This window comes from Jaculus jaculus, chromosome 2 (genome assembly GCF_020740685.1).
Source record: "Jaculus jaculus isolate mJacJac1 chromosome 2, mJacJac1.mat.Y.cur, whole genome shotgun sequence".
NCBI lineage: Eukaryota > Metazoa > Chordata > Mammalia > Rodentia > Dipodidae > Jaculus > Jaculus jaculus.
In genome coordinates, this window is record NC_059103.1 from 6,023,871 (window position 1) to 6,046,657 (window position 22,787).

At 50.3% G+C, this 22,787-nt stretch overlaps 1 protein-coding gene across 1 annotated transcript; it reads left to right on the forward strand.

The window, feature by feature from the left end:
- The first annotated feature begins 10,025 nt into the window (after positions 1-10,025).
- On the forward strand, positions 10,026-21,585 carry Nptx2 (neuronal pentraxin 2). Its single transcript, XM_045143966.1, has 5 exons — positions 10,026-10,451; positions 12,317-12,533; positions 17,292-17,536; positions 19,288-19,467; positions 20,220-21,585. The coding sequence occupies exons 1-5, from the start codon at positions 10,026-10,028 to the stop codon at positions 20,445-20,447; spliced, it is 1,296 nt and encodes a 431-aa protein (XP_044999901.1). The 3' UTR covers positions 20,448-21,585.
- Positions 21,586-22,787: the final 1,202 nt, after the last annotated feature.

Consider the following 22,787-nt stretch of genomic DNA (forward strand, 5'->3'; position numbering starts at 1 on the left):
AAAAAAAATAAGGTGGAGCTGGAGAGATGGCTCAGCGATTAAGATGCTTGCCTGTGAAGCCTAAGGATCTGAGTTCAATTCCTGAGTACCCATGTCAAGCCAGATGCCCAAAGTAGCCCATGCATCTGGAGTTCATTTGCAGTGGCTAGAGGCCCTGACATGCCAATTCTTTCTCTCTCTCTGCCTGTGTGTGCAAATAAATATTTATTTATTTATTTTGTTTTGTCCAGGTAGGGTCTCACTGTAGCCCATGCTGACCTGGAATTCACTATGGAGTCTCAGGGTGGTCTCAAACTCATGGCGATCCTCCTACCTCTGCCTTCTGAGTGCTGAGATTAAAGGTGTGCACCACCATACCCGGCTAATAAATATTTTAAAATGAAGGTGATTTAAATTTTTACATATTTATTTAGTTTTTGGTTTTCCGAGGTAGGGTCTCACTCTAGCTCAGGCTGACCTGGAATTCACTATGTAGTCTCAGGGTTGCTTCGAACTCACAGTGATCCTCCTACCTCTGCCTCCCAAGTGCTGGGATTAAAGGCATGCGCCACCTTGCCTGGCAAAAAAAAAAGGTGATTTAAAAAGATAAGGTGGAAAGTGATTGAGGAAGACACCCTACATTGACCTCTGGCCTCCCTACATGTGAGCACACACTCCTCTGAACATGTGTATCCATGCACATGGATACACACACACACACACACACACACACACACACACACAGCTACACATATGCATGCAAAAAATGCCAGGACCTACATCTCTATTTCTATGACACTTCCATGTGAGAATCCAGATGGAAGAATTTCATAAAATCTGGTGTGTGTAGACATTCCAGACAGAAACTCACAATTCTCCTTGGCTCAATTAAAAGCTGAGTCTTGTCACTACTTGCTTTGTTCATTCTTAATTGCTTGGTCAAAATAATGACCTTAGACTTTGTAGCAGATGATAGGTGATACCTACTAGAAATGAGATAAATTTATCTTAAGGTATCCTTGGAAACAGCAAACAGGTTTGGAACCAAAGCCTCCAAGTCAGAGATTAGCAGCTATAGATTTTGTTTTCCTCCACTGGTCCCAACTCTCCCTTCTTTTGCTCTGTATTCCAAATATCTGGTGTGCTAGTCAGACTTTTTCACTGCTGTGACAAAATGCCACACAACGTAAGGGGAGGTCATTTGCTCTGGCTCATGGTTTCAGTGGTTAGTCCACGGCTGCCTATCTCCAGTCACTTTAGCAGAACATCATGGTGGCAGAAGCACAGGGAGAAGCAGGTTGTTCACTTTATGGTGGACAGGAAACAGAGAGAAGAGGCCAGAATGAGGTATGGGTTCAAAGGCACACCCCCAGTGATCCACCTCCCCGAGCTAGAGTTTCCAGAACACACTAAAAAAGATGCCACCTGGGGACCAAGTCTTTGACACATGAGCCTTGGGGGTCATTTCATAGTCAAATCATAACACTTGGCACTTCCTTTCACATACTTCATTATCTTTTTCAAGGGCAAATATCAACTTCTCCATGAAAATATACGCTTCCATTTTAACACAATGATTTTCCCCCTGTGTAGTCACAGAAGTAATTATATGTTGAACAAACTCTTCATTTTTTTCTTGCAACAGTACCATAGCTGGGTACAATGACACCCAACAGATGTTTGTGGAAGAATCAAGTGTATTAGACTTAGATCTTTCTCATAAGGAACTCATTGTCCAGCAGAAAAGATAAGAAAAGATAATAACAAGATAGGACAGAGATAGTGTGGTAATTGGAACCAGCAATGTGGAACTGAATACAACAGAGTAAGGGTGTCCACTAAATTGCCATCTCTTATTCATTGAAGACCATGTGAAATCAGGGTGAACTTCTTGGAGAAGGTAACATGTAAGCAAAGTCATGAGAGATGAATGGATTTTGTGATCCGGAAATGGAGTCACTTATGTAAGTCACACGGAGAATATCATGCTGTTTACTTTGGGTTGAAGGATAGGCCAAGGACTGTGGTGGAAAACAGGGTTGACTAGGAAGGTGGGCAGCAAATGATAGTGACTAAAGAGGTTACAAATTGGCATGAGGAAATATTGGGCACATGTGAGCAGGAAAGAAAAGTGCTTGAGTACTGGACTTGAAGAAACCCGATGGCATAGAGCAGCATATGAGCAGAAACGGAGATGGCAGTTAGAAAGTTAAGTTAGGAAGCATTTATGTAGTTTGGTTGAAGCAGTGAGAACTGAGTTGACATGTAAAACTAGAATCAGGGGCTGGAAAGATGGATCAGCAGTTAAAGGTACTTGCTTGTAAAGCTTGCCAGCCTGGGTTTGAGTCCCCAGTACCCACACAAAGCCAGATGCATAAAGTGGTGTGTGTGTTTGGAGTTCAGTTATAGTGGCAAGAATCCCTGGCACACCCATTCCTCCCTTCTGTCCTTGCGAATAAAATCAGGACTTAGAAACAGAGTGGAATTTGAGTGGATTTGGACATGGAGAAGGAGATTCAAATTAGACCAAAGTTTTGAAATTTGAATGACATGGAAAGCAGAGTAATCCCCGCCCGAAATGAAGGGCACAGAGGAAGGAGAGAGGAATGAGGAGCACACTGAACAAGAAGGGCCCATGGATGCCTAAGCAGCAGGTGCTCCATTGTGTGCCCAAGCCCGGTACAGAGCAGGAACAGTCACTAATGGAGCTTCAAAACATAAAATGGGCCAGGTGTGGTGGCACAGGCCCTTAATTCCAGCTCTCGGGAGGCAGAGGTGGGGGGATTGCCGTGAGTTTGAGGCCACTCTGAGACTGCATAGTGAATTCCAGGTCAGCCTGAGCTAGAATGAGACCCTACCTAGAAAACAACAACAACAGAAAAAACCCATAAAATTGGTAAGGTAAAGTTAGTGTGAGAAATGAGATAAAAATAGATCACTCAACTTTGGGAATGTGCATCGAAGAAGGAAGGAAGGAAGGGAGGGAGGGAGAGAAGGAGGAAGGGAAGGAAGGACGGAGGGAAGAAGACATGGAGATGCAGGGAAGGAAGAAAGGAAAGTGTGGAGAGCTGCGATGTGCCGCGCCCTAAAGATGGCATCGGCTTCCGCTAGCCCGATAGCGAGCGCTCTCTGGGATAAACAAGTCCTTATTTGGCTGAGGCTGCTTAAATAATTCTGCTTCCTTAATCGTGGACCTATCTGCATGGGCCACGTGGCTCACTAGGGTTGGCTAGCGCAGGACTACTTAGCTTGTGGGTCGGCTCTCCCCGGGGTCAGAGATTGTTCAAGGTTCCTAAATAAACTGCTTAAAGAAGAGCTCTCGGGTCGCATCATTCTTGCTGGTCGAGGTGGTCGTGACAAGTGGTGGCCCGTACGGGGAACCTCTCTTTCGAAGGAAGCTCAGAAGTTTTTGCAGTCAGGGCAGCGCTGGTAAGTTCCCTAAGGTAAGGTGGGACAATAAAGATCGCGGGGAAGCGACAACTTGTTCTCTACTCTGTAGATAAAAAGAGAGTGAAGAAGAGTTCGCGGTGATAGTGAACCGAAAGTAAAGTCACTGCGGACCAGTGAGCAGAGTTAAAGGTAAAAGTAACTATGGGCGCTTCTCATTCGCACCCAGTTTTTTTGGCTCTTCAGGAGCTGCTTTTGTCAAAGAATTTAAAAGTTAAGAAAAGTACCCTAATGTGTTAAATGGAAAGATGTGCTCACGGGAACGTGGCATGGCCCTGATCCTGTATTGACGTGGACGAGAGGGTCTGTTTGTGTTTTTCCGCAGGATCATCAGGATCCAGTGGGGGTGCCCGAGAGACTGACCAGAAAAGTCCAACATGAAGATCCTTCCGCTAGCTGGTCTCCTGGTGCTGGCCTTCTTGGTGGGCCTGTGGTGTCTATGCAAGATGAGGGTCACACAGCAAAGGAATGCAGCTATGATTATTCAGGCCTTTACAGCCATTGAGGCAGGACAGTACCCTTATGCATGGCTTGCTGTCATGAAGAGCTAGAATACTCAGCACGTTCAGGTTGCGAGGCAAAGCACTGCACTCTAGGTATGCCGCCTGCAGTTAGCAGCCTAGAGGAGAGCATGTCTGAGAGAAAACGGGTTAGTACCGTCCTTTCCCCGTAATATCCATCCTTACTCCCACCTCTGGAAAAATCGGTACTGGATTTCACTATAGAGCTCACCCTACTCTCACCTGTTTTGTTTAAAACAAAAAGGGGGAACTGTGGAGAGCTGCCATGTGCCGCACCCTAAAGATGGCATCGGCTGCCGCCTTCCGCTAGCCTGATAGCGAGCGCTCTCTGGGATAAACAAGTCCTTATTTGGCTGAGGCTGCTTAACTAATTCTGCTTCCTTAATCGTGGACCTATCTGCATGGGCCACATGGCTCACTAGGGTTGGCTAGCGCAGGACTACTTAGCTTGTGGGTCGGCTCTCCCCGGGGTCAGAAGATTGTTCAAGGTTCCTGAATAAACTGCTTAAAGAAGCGCTCTCGGGTCGCATCATTCTTGCTGGTCAAGGTGGTCGCGACAGAAAAGAATGAAAGGGAAGGGAAGGAAGGCAGGCAGGCCAGCCCAGAAAGCAAGGAGGAAAGTTTTAATAAAAATGGAATTAATCAGCAATATCAAATGCTTCAGTAAGTTCCAGAAAAATAAGGGACTGTTGAAATTGATGGCAATTTGTTCATTTTTAATAAAGTTGCTCTTGAAAAAGAAAAGGAATCTTTTTAAGGATTAATGAGTGAGTTAAGAAATGGTCCAAAGAAAAGAGACTTACTGGAGACCAGAGAGACTGGGTTTTACCAAAGTTCTGCTACTGAACAGCCAGACATATTAATCTTTCTGAAAACTGTTTCTTAGTCTTTAGATTTCTGTAAGTCTCTTCAAGCTCTGAATTTCAAATATTTATGCAAGTTACCTGTAAGCCTGAACAATATAGAGATACCAAACTACAAATCTTGGGTCAATTCTGCAACTTATTAACTTATTTTTCTTTTCTTTTGTTTTTTTGAGGTAGGGTCTTATTTTAGCCCAGGCTGACCTGGAAATCACTATGTAGTCTCAGGCTAGCCTCTAACTCACAGTGATCCTCCTACCTCTGCCTCCCAGGTGCTAGAATTAAAGATGTACACCACCATGCCCAGCAATTCTGCAACTTTTAACTGGTATAAGAGTGAGGTATTATCATATATTTCTTAACATAGATAAATTAAGACTACATTCCTGGAAGACTTGTTAGAGCAAACAAACTCCAAGAAGTAGCTTCTTTTTAAATATTTCATTTATTAGAGAAAGAGAGAGAAGGAGGCATATAGAGAGAAAGGATGGGTGTGCCAGGGCCTCTAGCCACTGCAACTGAACTCCAGATGCATGAGCCATCTTGTGCATCTGGTTTTACATGGCTACTGGGGAATCAAACCTGGGTCCTTAGGCTTTTCAGGCAAGCGTCTTAACTGCTAAGCCATCTCTTCAACCCCCAAGAAGTACCTTCTTGTGCTGGGGAAGCAAGCCTGGGGCTTTTCAAACACCAGGAAAGTTATCTACCAGCTGAATAATATTTCCAGCCTACTGTTCTCTATGTTCAGAAACCAGGTTTAGATGTCCCATGACTTAGTCTATTGATTGAAGTCAGAGGATGCCACTAAGACTTCATCTGTATGTTGAAATCAGTTGGGTTATATTAACAATCAGATTTCCCAAACCACGACTCTCTACCCACATGCAACTACATTCTGCCCAGAAACACTTACTGAAAGACAGTGGCTTGCATCACAAACTCCCAAATTAAACCAGAAATATATTATTCAAGAAGAACCCAGATGTACTGAAGAAAGAAAATTTACTCTATGACAGAGGCACTTATCTTTAACTTCTTATCTGTGTGTGCGTGCATACTGGCCTACATGTCACTGTGTGTATGTGGAGGTCAGAGGACAGCCTTCAGCTGTCTGAGACAGGGTCGTTTGGATTCTCCTGGATCCTCCCCTCAATCTTGTAGGCATGCTCAGATCACAGGTGCATGTGCCACTTTATATCTGGCTTTACATGGGTGCTGGGGAATTGAACCAAGGCCAACAGGCTTTGCAAGCAGGTGCTTTCACTGCTGAGCCATCTCCTCAGCCCCCAGAGAGGCATGGATCTATTAGATTCAGTAGCAATTCAAACTTAGAATCACTGATATGTTAAATACGACGAGTCTTTTAGTCGGGTCCAGGGGCATAGTCTTTTAATATACTCCAAGTTACTACAGATGTGGAACAGTTCACTTTGATTAAAGCTCAGTAAAACTGTGTTTTATCTTTTAAAACAGAGTTAGTTAGATGTCTTGTAGTTGACTGAGCCAGTACATTTTCTTGAGATGCTCAACCCCTGTCATTTCTCTAAGGAGATTGGTCTATTCTTTCTCTAGATTCTTATCTTATTTAGTCCTAAAGGATACTATAGAAAATAATGAGAAAAAAAATCTTTGGTTTAAATAAGACTTGTATAATTCAGATCTGGCTTCAATGGAGGAAAAGGACCATTAGCATCCATTGTGCACCTGCTATATGCCAAACATGGGCACAAGCACGTCTCACTCAAGCTTGGAAGCCATCCTAGGTCACACAGTCAGTTTTAATTTTAGAAATAAGAAAACTGAGGCACCGAGAGGTTACGCTATTCTCTCACGGTCAAATGGCAAGTTCTAAAACGGGGACTGAAACAGGAGCTGTCTGACTCTAAAGATGAAAACTCTCTCCACACTACCAGGCAGTTCACCTAGTGAAAGTCCACTCTTCCAAGGGTCTTAGCGTTCTGTACATACATGGGGATTAGTCAGGGTTCTTGGGAGCCTCAAAATTCTGTTCAATCTGTACTGAATCTCCCCCTCTCTCTCCTTGCCCCTCCTTCTCTCCCTCCCTCCCTCCCTCCCTTCCTCCCTCTCTCTCTCTCCCTCTCTCACACACACACACCCCTTTCCCCTGGCTGAAATTCAGCACCGAGGACAGTTCCCGAGTCCTGTTGGCAGGAAGCTGCCCTTGGATCCTGATCTGGAGCTCACGCCCTCATTCTTAAACTTCCCAGGTGGCACTGAGAAGGAGAAGAGGAAACGCAAAAGGAGAAAGAGAGAGTGAGAGAGAGGAAGAGATAAAAGGATAAGATGGGTTCCTCTGGCACCATGGTGAAAATTAGCACATTCCCAGCAGACCGAGATAAAAATGCATGTGAGAACCGGAGAAGGCAAACAGATGGGGCCATAAGACGGAGGCGGAATGAGCTCATCAGGATTCCCAGCACAGGGTGAAGTCCACACAGGGCTCTCCGCCGACCTGGGACCGGCACACGTAGTGAGTGAGCGTGTGGGTGGGTGTGAGGCTGCAGCGTCAGCTACACTAAGAGATTAGGTGGCACTGATTCACTGCTGCGGAGCTGCATGACTTTTCAAGTGGAGGGAAATCTGTGGGCCCTGCTCTCTGCACAGCCACTCTCCTGGGTAGCATGAGTCACACGTGCAGGATCGTGCAGGTTGGATATGGCTTCTGTGCCGAGTAAATCTAGGCAGAGCTTTCGTGTTGTGGAGAGCCAGCTCAACCGTGGCTGAAGCGTCTCCCCACCTGAATGAAGGTTGACCTGCAGTTTACATGACCAGCCTGCTGCTCTCGTTCTGACTCCTCGTTACAGGTGGCTCAAAAAAAAACCACGAAGGAGAAAAGATAAAAGGCAGCTGAGCTCTTTCCTTCCCAGACTACCCAGCTCTTGAGTATAGCCGGAAGGGCCATCAGAGAGACTAACCGAATTTCCCTATCTTATACCCAAGGAAGCTGAGGTTGCCCACAACCACTTAGCTAGTAACAGTTGGCATTAGGACTCGAACTCCTCATTCCTAAACCAGCAGATTTCCCACTACACTAGACAAACAAAATAAAACCCCAAATAGCATATCCCCTGTTAACTAAGACCTTTAATTTTTCTGCCTCTAGAGAAAATAACAGCTCCAGTGCTTGGGTCTTTCCATCTGGCCTCTGGTAATTTCACTGATCACTTCCCATACTGGAATCTCTTGCAAGAAAGTTAGGAGCTATTATTTGGGGATATATGCTATTTGTTTGTATCCTTGTACGTTGTCTCTTTGTTCAAGAGGAAATTAGAATTCTGGAAATACACTTGATTTTATTTAATTATTAAAAGAACAAGTCTCTATTTCAAGTACTTGCAAATATGAGTTATTATTCATCTATGTCAAGAAATGACATACAGAGCTAAACAGGAACAACAATAATCTATTGTCACAACCAGTTAAGATCTACCTAAGTCTATGAGTAAAAAGAACAACAAATTCATGAGGGAAGTTTAAAAAGTCATGTCTGTCTGGATACTTCTAAATGAACATGCCTGGATTTGGTGACTTACAGAATAACCTAAATATAATATTTTGTAAAGTGCTTTGAGAGCTTATTGCCCTTTAAAAAAAAATAAACCCCAGATGCATTCATCACTTTGTGCATCTGGCTTGACTTGGGTACTGGGGAATCAAACCCGGGTTGTTAGACTTTGCAGGCAAGCACCTGGACCACTGAGCCATCTCTCTTTATTTGAACTTTCAGAGTTTTCTAGGAGCCAAGGAGAAAAGAATGAGGAAGCACAAGTCTCCTTAGGGTCTTATTTAACAAGGTGAAACATCCTGGTACTGCCGACCAACAGACATTAGCCCGTTAGTATTATCTCCACACCATACCCTTTCGGTTAATGACCATTCTTGACGGAATCAGCTTTATGTCCTTGTTCTCTGCTTTCCTGACTCTAGTTCTTAGTCATGGAGGAGACTTTCATGAAGAGACCTTCTTCTTATAATTTAGAAACATTTGTCCTTGAAAACCCCACAACTATTTACATAACAGAAGCTATTGTTTGAAGTGCAAAACAGGTCAGAATTTGGTTCCCAGAGATTAATCACCGCATTCTATTTTATATTATCATAATAATTTCATTTATGTTGATACAATTTGTTTTCCGAATCAACCATGCAGCTTCTTTGCGCAAGTGACAAATCCATTTATTTCTGGTAGAATGGATAATGTGATTAATGACCTTGCCACAGGATTTCTTTAAAAAGGGAGAGAATTTTTTTTTCATTTTTAATGCACAGTGAACCAGTTCAGTCTGTAGCTGTGCATCAAAAATTGCTCTCAACTCATTTGTAAACCACGGATAAGATTCTGAAACAAACGCGCTCACCTCTTGGCTGGGGACCGGGGTCTGTGTGCTGATTTACAACGTGTGGTCATCTGGATGACCCCAGGCGGATGTTCTCATCAAACTCAGGTCATGTTCCTACCTCGAGGGCCGTCTCTGTATACACACAGAACTCTGGGGTGGCATCCTGACTCAAACCTCCCCCTGCCCCACCACCTGTCGTCTATCTGAAGGGGCATTTCTCTCCTTCCATACACCCAGGGTTCGGGTCTGGTACAAGATGGCTCGAGAATTTCCAGAGCCTTCTGCTCAGTGGCTTGAGATACATCACAGCCTCTGGGGGGGAGGAGGCCCGTCCTGAGCCTCCTTCCACCCCTGCCGCGGAAATGGCTGGTGCTCTGGTCCCCGGGTTCGAGTCCAGCCCCGGGGAACGGGGGACCGCCTCCCCTAGAGATAAGATGGAGCGCGTCAGCCTCCCAGTCACCCTGGCTGCTGCCCAGTCCGAGCCCTTCATCTCTCGGTGTGGGTCGGGGCGACGCTTTCCGAAGCGCGCACCTCCGCCGGCTCTGGGCAGGTTAGCAGCGAGCCCCTGCACAAGCACCTGGGGCTCCGGCCTGGCCGGCGCCCTGCGGCCCCGCCCCCTCCGCGTGACGCGCACTGCGATGGGCCAATCAGAGCCCGCGGCGCGCGCCCCGCGCCCCGGGCGCCCCGCCCACCAGGCTTAAGAGAGGGCGCGCGGGCCGAGCCGGGGCCAGAGCGCGGCGCGCGGCGGGACGGAGTACCGTCCTTTCCTTCCCTCGCTCACGTCGGTGTCCCCGGAGCGGCGCGCCCCGACGCCGTCCGCCCGCCCATGCCCAGCTGAGCGCGAGAGCCGCGAGATGCTGGCGCTGCTCGCCGCGGGCTTGGCGCTCGCCGTGGCCGCCGCCCGAGCCCAGGACGACCCGGTGCCCGGCAGTCGCTTCGTGTGCACCGCGCTGCCCCCGGAGGCGGTGCGCGCCGGCTGCTCGCTGCCCGCTGTGCCCATGCAGGGCGGCGGCGGAGCGCCGAGCCCCGAGGAGGAGCTGCGGGCCGCCGTGCTGCAGCTCCGCGAGACCGTCGTGCAGCAGAAGGAGACGCTGGGCGCGCAGCGCGAGGCCATCCGCGAGCTCACCGGCAAGCTGGCGCGCTGCGAGGGGCTGGCGGGCGGCAAGGCGCGGGGCGCGGGCAAGGACACCATGGGCGACCTGCCGCGGGACCCCGGCCACGTCGTGGAGCAGCTCAGCCGCTCGTTGCAGACCCTCAAGGACCGTCTGGAGAGCCTGGAGGTAGCTGTGCGCTGGGGATGGAGAGGGTGCCGTCCTCCTCCTCCACCCCCCCCCCCCATGGATGCAGGAGGAAGGGAGATAGGCGTGCGGGCCGGTCCTCGGGATGCGCTAGGTTCCGGGGTGCTAGGGGGGACAATCTCAGGCGTGCCCTAGACCTTACTTGGGTCGTCCCCCCTTAGTGCCCTCCTGGCTTCCCTTGCCCCAGGGAAAAGATTCAGTCCCCACCTCCACCCCTGCGTGCGCACCGGGACTGCTTACTTAAACCGGCCGTGAACTTGCCTGAGGTTTTGGCTAGTGGATCCAGATGGACCAGGCTGGCGTGCGAAATACCCGGAGACCCCCTCGTACGCCCTGTCCACCCTCTGCTCGCAAATTTCCAAGTCCAGATCTGAGAGCCCAGCCCAGGATGTTCTCCCGCTGGCTGTGCCTTTGTCGCGGGAGGTCAGCTATCCCTGGACCCAGGGTGTTTTTCTTTTACAAATTGGGTCGAGTTAGGCCAGAGAAGATGAGGTCAGGGACGGGGATCCAGGGTTGGTGAATCTGCGGGGGGTGGGGGGCAACGCCAGAATGCATATCAGAAACAAGCGTCTTGTCAACTTTAGAGACGCCTCTGTTCACCGGGTTGGGGCATTTTAAGGTGACCTTCGCGCTGGTTTTAGGGAAAGGGACCTACCCTCTTCTGGAAACATGTGTGCAGTTTGGAACTTTTGAGAGAGAAGTCTTGAATTAATTTTCCTTTTTACTTTTCACCCTATTTAAGAACCGGACGTTTCTGTTAATTAGCGTCTATCACAATGCCTTTTTAGCAAAACCAGGTTTAAAGTTACAGGTGTTGATTACTGGTAAGTTTTTGGAGGGGTTCCTTTGGCATGAAGGCTAAATACAGTATTTCCAGCATCTGTAGATCCCGTGAGTCATCATTACTAACAGCCAACACTTGGAGTTCAGAATGTGAGTCAGGCATATATTTTAACCCTTGAAATAGAGCGGCACAAGGCCGGTTCTGTTTCCCAGAAATTTATAAATTAAGACATCTGGACCAGAAGGAAAGAGCTTGCCCAGGACTCGTGGCTGAGGTGGCAGCACAGTGCCCCAGAGCCAGCATGATGGGAAAAGAGTAAGAGAAATAGGAAGTGAGGATTTAGTGGCAGGTTTGAAAACGGAGATTTCTGGAATTTAAAATAGTTGTGTTCGTGTCTGTTGGAATACCTCTGCAAGCATATATTTACCTACTGTGCCATTTTAGAACTTGGGGTCGTTTTCATTTGTAGATGAAAGCTCACCAGCTCTGAGTACCATTGTTTAAAACTGGGTTTTTATTTATTTATTTATTTATTTATTGAGGTAGGATCTCGTTCTCGCTCAGACTGACCTGGAATTCACTATGTAGTCTCAGGGTGGCTTCGAACTCATGGCAACCCTCCTACCTCTGCCTCCCGAGTGCTGGAATTAAAGGCATGTGCCACCACGCCCGGTGATTTTATTTTTTAAATCCTGTAGCTGAGAAGATGGCTCTGCCATTAAAGGTGGTTACTTTAAAAAAAAAAAATCCTCTTTTGTTTTTATCTGACATAGGTGTTATATTTTTGACTTTTTAGTAAGAGGAGAAGAACAGCTTTTCAAGAGGGGAAAATGAGATTCACAAGTTTCAGATATTGCCACAGAGTAATTCTTGCCTGACTTTGAAATCCTTTTCCTACCAAAAAAGAAAAAAGCATCAGGGGTGGGGGATGTCTTCCTTTGAGCCACCGGCACCGTTTCACGCTGAGTTTCGGAAGCTTCTCCACGCGTGGTGGGGTCATGGGAGCGGCGTGCCACAGTTGCTATTCAACTGGCCTGAACGTCTCCCCCTCCCCTGCTGAAAGGTCCAGCTGCGCACGAACGCGTCCAGTGCTGGGCTGCCAAGTGACTTTCGAGAGGTGCTCCAGCAGAGGCTGGGGGAGCTGGAGCGGCAGCTGCTGCGCAAGGTGGCTGAGCTGGAGGACGAGAAATCCCTGCTGCACAATGAGACCTCAGCTCACCGGCAGAAGACCGAGAGCGCCCTAAACGCCTTGCTGCAGAGGGTGACAGAGCTGGAGCGGGGTAAGCTGCGCGCTTGACTCTCAGGCTGGGAGTGGCCTGCCTCTGGTCGCGTCACTTGTGGGCGGGCCTGGGGTGTCCATTTACCCACCGCAGGCATTGTAGCATGACGTGGAGATACCTTGTGGGTGTTTACGATGTAGGTGGCTGGCAGTGGTCATAGGAATTAATCCCTAGTCCCACTAGTATTACCCATACAAAAAAAAAACTCACAACCAGCTTGGATGAACAGCCTGACTTCGGATCCCCTGCCAGGTAGCCCTTACAGCAGATTCTGTACATCCTTCTCTTGCCTGCTCACGCTAAAGTCAGGTTCTGTTGTAGGAAACAGAGAGAGGGGGACAGAGGGCCCTTGATCATTCAGGTTGGACTCTCACCCCTCCGAGTGAGTCACTGGTTAGCCTGGGTGTGAGATTTCAGGCGTGCTGGTGGAGGATATAGGATTCGAATCTTCTCAGATGTACCAAGCAGACAATTTCTAATTACTCAGTTTCATAGTTGGTAGGAGACTATCCAACAGCAAGATGCCCAGTGAGTGTTGTAATGACATTGGCTCAGGTGGGCCAGATGGAGCAGGGGTTGTGTGATAGGCTTCCCTCACCCCCTTTTATTTATTTATATAGAGAAGTCTCTTGTTTTTCCCTTCCCTTCTCAGAAGAGGATCAGGAATGTGACTTACTTGCTTGATTAGGGTGGGGTTTTTTTTTTCTTTGGTTTTTCAAGGGAGGGTCTCACTCTAGCTCAGGCTGACCTGGAGTTTACTATGGAGTCTCAGGGTGGCCTCGAACTCACGGCGATCCTCCTACCTCTGCCTCCCAAGTGCTGGGATTAAAAGCATACAACACCATGCCTGGTTTAGGGTTCTTTTTTGAGAAGATGTCTTGCTGCATAATACAGGTTGGCTTCGAACTTGTGACTCTTCCCTTCTTAGCCTCTCAAATGCTGGGATTTCAGCCTGCGCCACCACACCTGGCCTGACAGCTTCATGAATTTCCAAGACTGTTTTCCTTTCTGACTCTCCTCTGCTGGTAGATGATGCCAGGAGAGTCACCAGGTCTCACCCAGTGCCTTTCTCCCCTGAGAGGAGAGGAGGACATCTCTTTGCAGGTCAGAGTGGATCCCTTCATCCACTCCAACTGCAGTAGATCCTCAGGACATGTGCCCATAGAGTGGGCACAGTTGTAACTGAAATGTGCAACCAAGATAAGAGGAGACTGGGGCCAACCGTAGCTGCGAGGAGGCAGGTTAGCAGACATCTGAGGAAGAGAATGGAGCAGCGCCGGGCGGTGTGCCAAGCACGTCACTCCAAGGAGACCAGATTTTTTGTGGCACCCATTTCACAAACTGTCCAGAGGACACTTCACCACAAAAAAAGTACCAAAGAGGTCTGAGGCATTTGCTGGTGAATTGCAGCCTTCCCTTTCATTGTTCTCGGATTCCAGCCCAGGGAGAGATCTACCACACACAGTGAGAGCTGCCGGCTTTGGGGATTTCCTGCCCATCTGTGTGTAGCCAGGGGTAAGAGTCAGGACTCAAGCCAAGCTGTGCTGGTTCTGGCCCCCCACGCTCTTGTTCTTAGGTTCTCCCTGAAAGCCTGCAGCTGAATGGCCCACAGGGGAGGCTTGGTTCTGTAAGGGCCATCACGCCCCTGCTGGCCATTCTTGCAGAGCTGTGGTTCAGAGGCCGAGCTTAGTTTCTGCAGACTGTGGGAATTCTGAAAACTCTCCCTGTGTTCCACCTGCCCTGTTCTAGAACGAGCCTTGGAGGAAAGTGATCATCTGCTTGTTTCTGGGCACTTCTGAATCTATATTCATCTTGTGTGGGGTCCAGGGTAGGAGGGTATGTAAACGCCCAGTCCCCAAAGTGGACCTTGCGTAGAAAACCCACCAAATTCCTTAAAAGCATCCAGCTGAGCCCAGTGGAGGTCGACGCCTCAACCAGGCAGCAAGTGGGGAGGGCTTTGGGGAAGTCTCTGGCCTCTGGCCCACCATCGTCTTGCACCGGTTCCGGGCCACATGCTCAGCCGTGGGGTCTGCATTCGATCTCTCGGCCCTGCAACAGGCATCTGTGGCAAGTCCAAGCGTTGAGGAGGGGCTGAAGCCCGGCAGCTGAGCAATGCTGGCAAGTCTGCAGAGGTGGGACGGCATGGTGCCCGAGAAGAAGAGCTCCTGCCTGTCACTTAGGTCCCCAGGGCGCTCATTTATCTTGGTTGCAAGACCTGCACATTTGTAGAGACTGCAGAGTCCAGGCCAAGTGGCCAGATGCAGCTGGCCCAGTGTTGAAATCAGCATTTGGCACTGAGCCGACCAGAACCACCTCCTTCTAGCCCCAGGCCATCTGCCCCCTCTTCTTAGGCTTGTCCAACACCTGCAGTTTCTGATTTATTGGTCAGGCCTTTTAATTCCTTAATTGGTTCTAACTAAGTTTCCTCTGAACCTCCAAGCTTTTTTGTTCAAATAAAGGACACCAGCTTTCAGGATAGTGGCTCCCTTCCTCTGCCCCTTGGCTCTCTCAGCTCTAATTAAACCGATCTGTTGTCACGGAGCTAACGATATTACTGACACTGAGTCTTATTAAACTGGCAAGTCTGCCCACCTGCAAGCATAGAAACCGTTCCTCCTTATTAGATAATGATGCCTTCATTATGAGCTTGGCCATTTGCCATGGGAAGATTAAGCTACAGGTAGTGGACAGAGGGGCTTCTGGTGCCCCCTGAGCCTGCAGTGTGGCCTTTGGTAAGTCGTATCACTCCTGAGCCTCGTCATAATGGTGCAACCTGAAAAGTTGGGTATGGGGGCTGTCAGGTTCTCTGTTGTTCCTTCAGCATTATGAGGGGCTGGCTACTGCCTTTGCTACACATGACCTGGCTCTTCAGCTGCCCAGGGTGGCCAGGTCTTTTTTTATTTTTTTTCTAATCAATCTCTCTTATTTTGATGTCATGATCTTTTCCTCCTCTTATGATGGTCTTGGGTAGGTAGTGTCAGGCACTGTGAGGTCATGGATATCCAGGCCATTTTGTGCCTGGGGGGAGCACGTTGTAAGGAGTCCTACCCTTCCTTTGGCTCTTACATTCTTTCCGCCACCTCTTCTGCAATAGACCCTGAGCCTTGGAAGGTGTGATAGAGATGTTGCAGTGCTGAGCACTCCGGTCACTTCTTCCCAGCACCATGATGCCTTCTGAGTCATCCCAGGGTCGCTGAGGTGATCAGGTCTTTCCAGCCTTGACTGGTGCTCAGCAGCTCTGCCACCTGTGTTGAGTAGTGCCCACCGTGGGAGGCCAGGATGAATCTGAGAGACTCCACAACCATGGGCATGGACAGGAAACCCAGAGGCCAGAAGGGTGACCCTGGGCTCTGCTGCTGGCCTGGGCAGGCAGCTCTCCTCAGACAAGGCCTGAGCCTCGGGCACTAGAGGTTGTGTTGTGTCGATGGTTTACTCTGACAGGAAGCGACTTCTGGAATTGTGTGGGAGAAAGGTCATCTGTCTGGCCCTTTGGGGTGCTTAGTAAATACTTGTTGAGTAAGTGAAGGATGTTGAGGTCTCTCACCAGCAGGACCTGGTCCCCAAATACAAGGCCAGCTTTCACCATGAACTTCTCACAGAATCAATACAAGGCATGATTCTAGAAGTGCCTTATACAGTGTGTGGGGGAGGGATGGGGGCCAGTTCTCATTAGTCTCAGAGGCCTGGAAAGGGCTGACGCTCTGGCCAGAGTTATTAGCCTAAAATAGGGGGTCACCTTTACATGTCTTTTTTCCTGGCTCCTACATTCTAGGATATAGAAAATGGTCCAGTTGAATTAGGAGCAAAGTCCTTCCCTCCCCATAGGGACTGAGACAGAGAGTCCTTTCTAAGTTCTGTTGATGCCTGCAGCCCGACTCCCCCTCCTGGGCGGTGATAATTTAGTGTGGCAAACGATGTAGGTGTACTCACAAGTGTTTATTGAGTGCACAGGCCCCCACGAGACATTTCCTTCTCCTGGACTAGGTCCCATGGGCTCCAGAACCAACCCTTGCAGAAGAGAAAGCTGCAAGCTTAAGGAAAGATGAGAGGAGGAAAAGAGGCCCAGCTGAGGAACGGGTTCCTGGTGAATGAACACAGTCAAGTCCAACTTGTCTCTGGTCCCTCCCTTTCCTTTCTAGTCTCCACTACATCTGTCAAGAGTAGCGAGCAGGAATCAAAAAGGACTAGAGTCTCTTTTATCCTTCTGGATTTAAAGAGGCCTCTTTTGTACACTGTGGTGGGTCAGGCCTGTAATCCCAGCACTGGGAGGCTGAGGCAGGATTATAGTAAATTCAAGCCTGCCTGAGTTACACAAGCCCCTGACTCAGAATAAATTAAAAAAAAAAAGTTCCCCTTTCCTCTCCTGAAGGAGACAAATCCTCTGACATGCCCAGTGTACCGCTCACAGTTGTTCCTTAGGCATCCTTGAGGATTGTACGCCTGGAATTGTTGTCCACAGTCTTCCTGCTCTGTGGGCTCTTCATAAGTCTTCACTCCACCCTTTAACCTTTCCTCTGCCAACCACTCCCCTCCCGGCGGAAGCTGCTGTCTTTCCTGCCCTTCTTACCTGCTCCTAGCTTTGGTCTGTCTTCTCTCAAAGAGCATAAGCTTCCCTAAGGCAAGCACGGCCCCAGGACTGCTGGATTTAGGTACTTGGAACAGGGCCTTGTGTAACAGGCACTCGGCTGCGCTAAGGTCTGCCGGAGTGACGAGTCCAGGCCTGGCTAGCATGCTATGACCTCCTTTCTCTCCACCCAGGCAACAGTGCGTTCAAGTCGCCAGACGCCTTCAAAGTGTCCCTCCCGCTCCGCACAAACTACCTGTATGGCAAGGTGAAGAAGACGCTGCCTGAGCTGTACGCCTTCACCATCTGCCTGTGGCTCCGTTCCAGTGCCTCGCCGGGCATTGGCACCCCGTTCTCCTATGCTGTGCCTGGCCAGGCCAATGAGATTGTGCTGATAGAGTGGGGTAACAACCCCATTGAGCTGCTCATCAATGACAAGGTGAGGCTTGCTCCCCCCCCCCCCCCCCGGGGTCCAAGGGAGCAGTCACCAGAGGGAGTTGGTGCACGGCTGGCCTTTATGTAACATGCATGCTCCATTTCATCAATAGAGCCAGTTAGTGGCAGTTGCCCTCCTTAACACACTGGGGAGGGGGGAGGGGAACATGATGGTGGAACAGTGGCAGCTCCTGGAGAACCTAGCGTGGACTCTGGCCATGAGGCATGAAGGGAGTGAGGGGGGGCAAGAAAGCAGGATTCTGTGTGGAGGAGCGATCTGACTGTCCCTCCGTGGACACACTGGCTAAGGGTGTCTGTGAGAGTGACATTTCTCATGTGCACAGCTTTCAAAAGGGTTGGGCTCGTTGAAATATAATTTGCACACAGAAAAAATGTGCATTTCAAGCCAGGTGGGGTGGCACAAACCTTTAACCCCAGCATTTGGTTGGCTGAGGTAGGAGGATTGCTGTGAGTTCAAGGCTGTTCTAAGACTCCAGAGTGAATTCCAGGTCAGCCTGGGCTAGTGAGACCTTACCTTGAATCCCCCCACAAAAACAAAGAACACTTCAGTTTCAGCTACTTTTGACATTGCATACATTTGTCCAATTGCCACCACAACGGAAATAAACCCTTCCCTACCTGCGTATGCGCTCCTGCCTCACAATGGCTAATTTCCTCTCTGAAACTATGGTCTAGCCTTTGCTGAAGCAGGCGTCCCATTCGCGGGCAATTCAAGAGTGTGGTCTCCTCAAGAGACCAGTTCTGGGCCTCTGAGACCCTCTCCCAGCCCTGCATCAAACTTTCCATCCAGCTAGGTGTGATGGCACTCCCATAGCTTTTGGGAATCTGATGCAAGAAGATTGTAAATTGGAAGCCAGCTTGGATTACCTAGCAGAAGTGTGTCCAAACTTCCCTTGTAAAGCCAGACTCGAGGAGAGGGCACCCTCAGTCTGCCTGGCTGGGTTTCAGTGTTGAAGGCTGCTCCTACTCTGGGACTGCCCAGACCTGTCCGTGTTGGGGTGCACAGCGATGGAGACAGCCTGCCTCTCTGGTCTTCACCGAACAGCCCTGGATAGAATTTGCTCAAGTTGGAAACACTGTGCAGTGGCCTGCAGGGCTCCTCCTGGCATGGCTGGCTTTCCTGAGCCAAGGATTAACTGTTCTAAATAACACTGCAGGACCCAGAGTTTTGTTTTCCTCTTCATTTAGACCTCTTCTAAACATCTAATTCCTGAGAGGGAGGCTCCAGGTTGCTAGGAGACCGACAATAACAATAGGGCCATTGAAGCCTTGCCTTTGTACTGGTCACAGGCTCCCAGGGCCTAGCTGGAGGGAGCTCTGTGCGGGGTCTCTGTGTGTGTATCCCCCATACTCACACTGGCCCACAGGCTTGCAGGCCTCCTGCCCTCGGGTGCAGGCAGGACCTGGTGTATGTGCACACACAGATTCCCGAGGGCCACCTGCAGGATCTGCAGAGAGCCCAGGTCAGCGTGGAAGGGTCAGTCCACAGCCGAGCTGGGAACCGGGGGTGTCCAGCTCATATGGGGCTCATTCACGTTTGAGGCTGCTCCTGTTTTTCTGAGTGTGTCATACGTGATGGGTGGAGTTGAGTGTGTCCCAGGGCAGAGAAGGGGGAGCCCTGGGTAATGAGAGAAAGGGTGGCCCTGAGACCCACAGGTGACCTTCAACCCTCTGCCATGGGAGAATCTTGGGATTGAGACTGGCAAGCGCTCACCTGCCTGTTGATGCCAACAGGTCGCACAGCTGCCCCTGTTTGTCAGCGACGGCAAGTGGCACCACATCTGTATTACCTGGACAACACGGGATGGCATGTGGGAAGCGTTCCAGGATGGAGAGAAGATTGGTACTGGGGAGAACCTGGCCCCGTGGCACCCCATCAAGCCAGGGGGTGTGATCATCCTGGGGCAGGAGCAGGTAGGTGCCCTCCCAGGGAAGCTTTGGAGGGGCCAGGCTAGCCCAGCAGCCCGAGACCCTTTTCCCTGGCCCCAGACCTGGCACGTAGTGCCCGTCGGATGAGCCCCATGACTGAGCTCCCTGGCTGTGCCATCGAGGGCAGGAGAGTAGCGGAGGACACAGGCGGAAGTGTCCCTGTGGTCATAGGATCATCTTGTACCTTGGGGGCACCTTCCTGGGACAGGGGGCAGGCTGTGGGACGGCCTCCCCCCCCCCCTTCCCTGCCGGTCACTCCCTGCAGGGTCCATGATGCTCGAGCTGGAATCTCCCAGGAGCAAAGGGCAACTGGCAAGTGCCTGGGGTGCCCAGCCTGTGGGGGGAGGGGGAGGGGAGGAGAGCTAGACTGCCCACCAGAAATGTGCTGTTGAGAACCAGAAGCTGGGCAGAAAAGAGCTGGCAGCGTCTGAGGAGGGAAAGTGGGGAAGTATTCACCAGACGCTACGGTAGTCTGGGGGTCCGATCCTTGGCCCACTCCTTCCATGTCAAAGGGACTAGGAGTGGGGAGACGCCGCTCTGGAGGCCTCGCCTCAGGCGCGCACGCGTCCCCCCATGAGAAGTGAATGCTGTAGTAAGGCCACCTCCCGGCTCTGGCATATGCTTGGGCTGCAGAGCCCATGGTCGCCGCCCCCTTCCCTCCAGCCTCCCCGGAGACTTGGCAGGCTAGTTTGCTTGTGAACCTGCTCCAATGCGGATGTCTTGTTTCCCTTTTCCAGGACACTGTAGGGGGCAGGTTTGACGCCACGCAGGCATTTGTTGGAGAGCTGAGCCAGTTCAACATATGGGACCGCGTCCTCCGGGCACAAGAAATTATCAACATTGCCAACTGCTCCACAAATATGCCTGGCAACATCATCCCTTGGGTGGACAACAATGTGGACGTGTATGGAGGGGCCTCCAAGTGGCCCGTGGAGACATGTGAAGAGCGCCTCCTGGACTTGTAGCCACCTTCTTCCTGTCTAGAAGGCCAGGGTCAGGCTCTCCCGACTGGGAGTTCAAGGCCACCTAGTGTCCCAGTTAAACAGAGGGGCCCAAGGGCCACTCCCTGGAAACCTTTTAAGACTGAGGCTGTGTGGTGGCCTTTTTTTTTGTCATGGGCGTATCTGTTCCTTCCCAAGGTTCTGTTTATTTTTGGGGGGGTGTAGTGCCAGAGTTCCCCAGGAAATAAATCTGAGCCATGTCCTTCCAGGGGTGGGGTCCAGCCCCTGAGTCCCTTGTCCAGACCCTGTAAATGCTAGCACAGCCCCTCCTGCCCGCCCTCTTGGATCTGTGGTGTCCTGTGTGCGCCTTCTGTTTGCTCCCGTGAATGGCCGTGCCGCCGTCCCCTTGGGGTGGCCGTGTCCCTTGTGTATTGAGCACGTCCCCGCAGTCTTGAGCAAGCCCCCGTCTGCAGGAGGGGCTCCCTTTGTGTCCTGTACACTGTGGTCTGGCCTTGCTGTCTGAAGAGGCACAGCTCAGCTGTCCAGACAAGCCCCCAGCTTCCCCAGAACTGGGGACCCCAAGTGGAGAAGGGCCCGACCGCCGGTCCCCACCACTCTGCTGCCCCTTCCTGGGACCCGGGCTGCGGCGGGGCCATTGCTTGGCCAGCTCCGAAAGCTGCTCTTCTCACCTGGTGCCAAGGTTCTGCAACATCCAGTGTGGTTGGGGGATTGATTTATTTTCTCCCACAAAACTCAACTATTAGAAGCCTCCTTTTTTTTTTTTTTATGCTCAGCCCCTGTGAGGAGTGAGACTATGAGACTATCCTTAATCTACGTTGGTTCCTGTGAGCATCTGACTGACCCCCGTTGAGTATTTCCCCCCAGAACTTTTGGGAAAAATGGATGTCATTTGGCTAATAACTTGCTTAAGTGACTCCAAGCTGCTTCATACATTGTAACTTATTTTAAAGAGAAAGCGACTTTAAGTGGGGAAGTTTATAAAACTATATTATATATTTTATTTTCATACCTGTTTGAAGCGCATATCCATGGACGTTCCATTCGTACCATTCATAGGACTGAGTTGACATGCCCAAACTGACCTTTATGCCACAAGAGCTCTTGTGATGATGGAATTTTGATTAAAGTGTACCGGAAGACACTTTGGGCTGTGTTTACACATACAAGCACAAGCCGCGGGCCTGAGGGGCGAAGCTTAGTGCCTCTTGCAGTACCAGCTGCTTTGCCCAACCCAGAGCCCAGTGGACGGGCTCACACCTCTATCGGAAGGACCCTGGGAAGGCTGAGGATGCTTGGAGAGAGAGTGTGCCCTCACTACCAGGCTGTGGATGCCCTATAGGAGCCGTGTTCCCAGTCGAGGGGTTGGGCTTGGGGAGACCAGCTCCAGCCACAAGGCCCCCTCAGCTGCGCAGGTGGTCTTCCTGCGGTCACGGATCCCAGGCAAATTCGCCAGCGAAAGGGGATTGTGAATTCTAGTGGTTCACACAGCCAGCCTTTGCCTCTGAGGCCATCCATTCTCCTTGTTCCTACTGGTCTGCCTTGGCTCTGTGGGACCATCTGTCATTGTGTCCCTCCAGAGTCCCCTCTGTGTGCCCACCTGGCCCTAGCGGGTCTGGGGATAGTCTGTACCACCATCACATCAAACATTCTTTTGAGTTTCACACTCACGTGTACGTGCGCAGAAGTACACATGCTGCATTTTGAATATGTACATCCCACATTTTAAAAAAGTATTTGAGGGCTGGAGAGATGGCTTAGCGGTTAAGCGCTTGCCTGTGAAGCCTAAGGACCCCGGTTCGAGGCTCGGTTCCCCAGGTCCCACGTTAGCCAGATGCACAAGGGGGCGCACGCGTCTGGAGTTCGTTTGCAGAGGCTGGAAGCCCTGGCGCGCCCATTCTCTCTCTCTCCCTCTACCTGTCTTTCTCTCTCTGTCTGTCACTCTCACATAAATAAATAAAAAATTAAAAAAAAAAAGAAATTAAGACGGGCGTGGTCGTGCAGGCCTGTCATCTCAGCTGTTGGGAGGCTGACAATTTTAAGTCCAAGGTCACCTTTTAGCTACCTAGTGAGTTCAAGACCAGCCTGTCTGTCGCTCTCAAATAAATAAATAATTATAAAAAAAAAAGTATTTGAGAGAGAGTGGGCATGCCAAGGCCTCTAGCCACTGCAAACAAAACTTCAGGCGCATGCACCACCCCATGCATCTGGCTTCATGTGGGCACTGGGGAATCGAACATGAGGCCCTAGGCTTCCCAGGAAAGCTACTAACGGCTAAGCCATCTCTCCCGGCCACATTCCACCAAACCCCTTCCCGCTCTGCTAGTGGCTGCCCCTCGGGAGAGT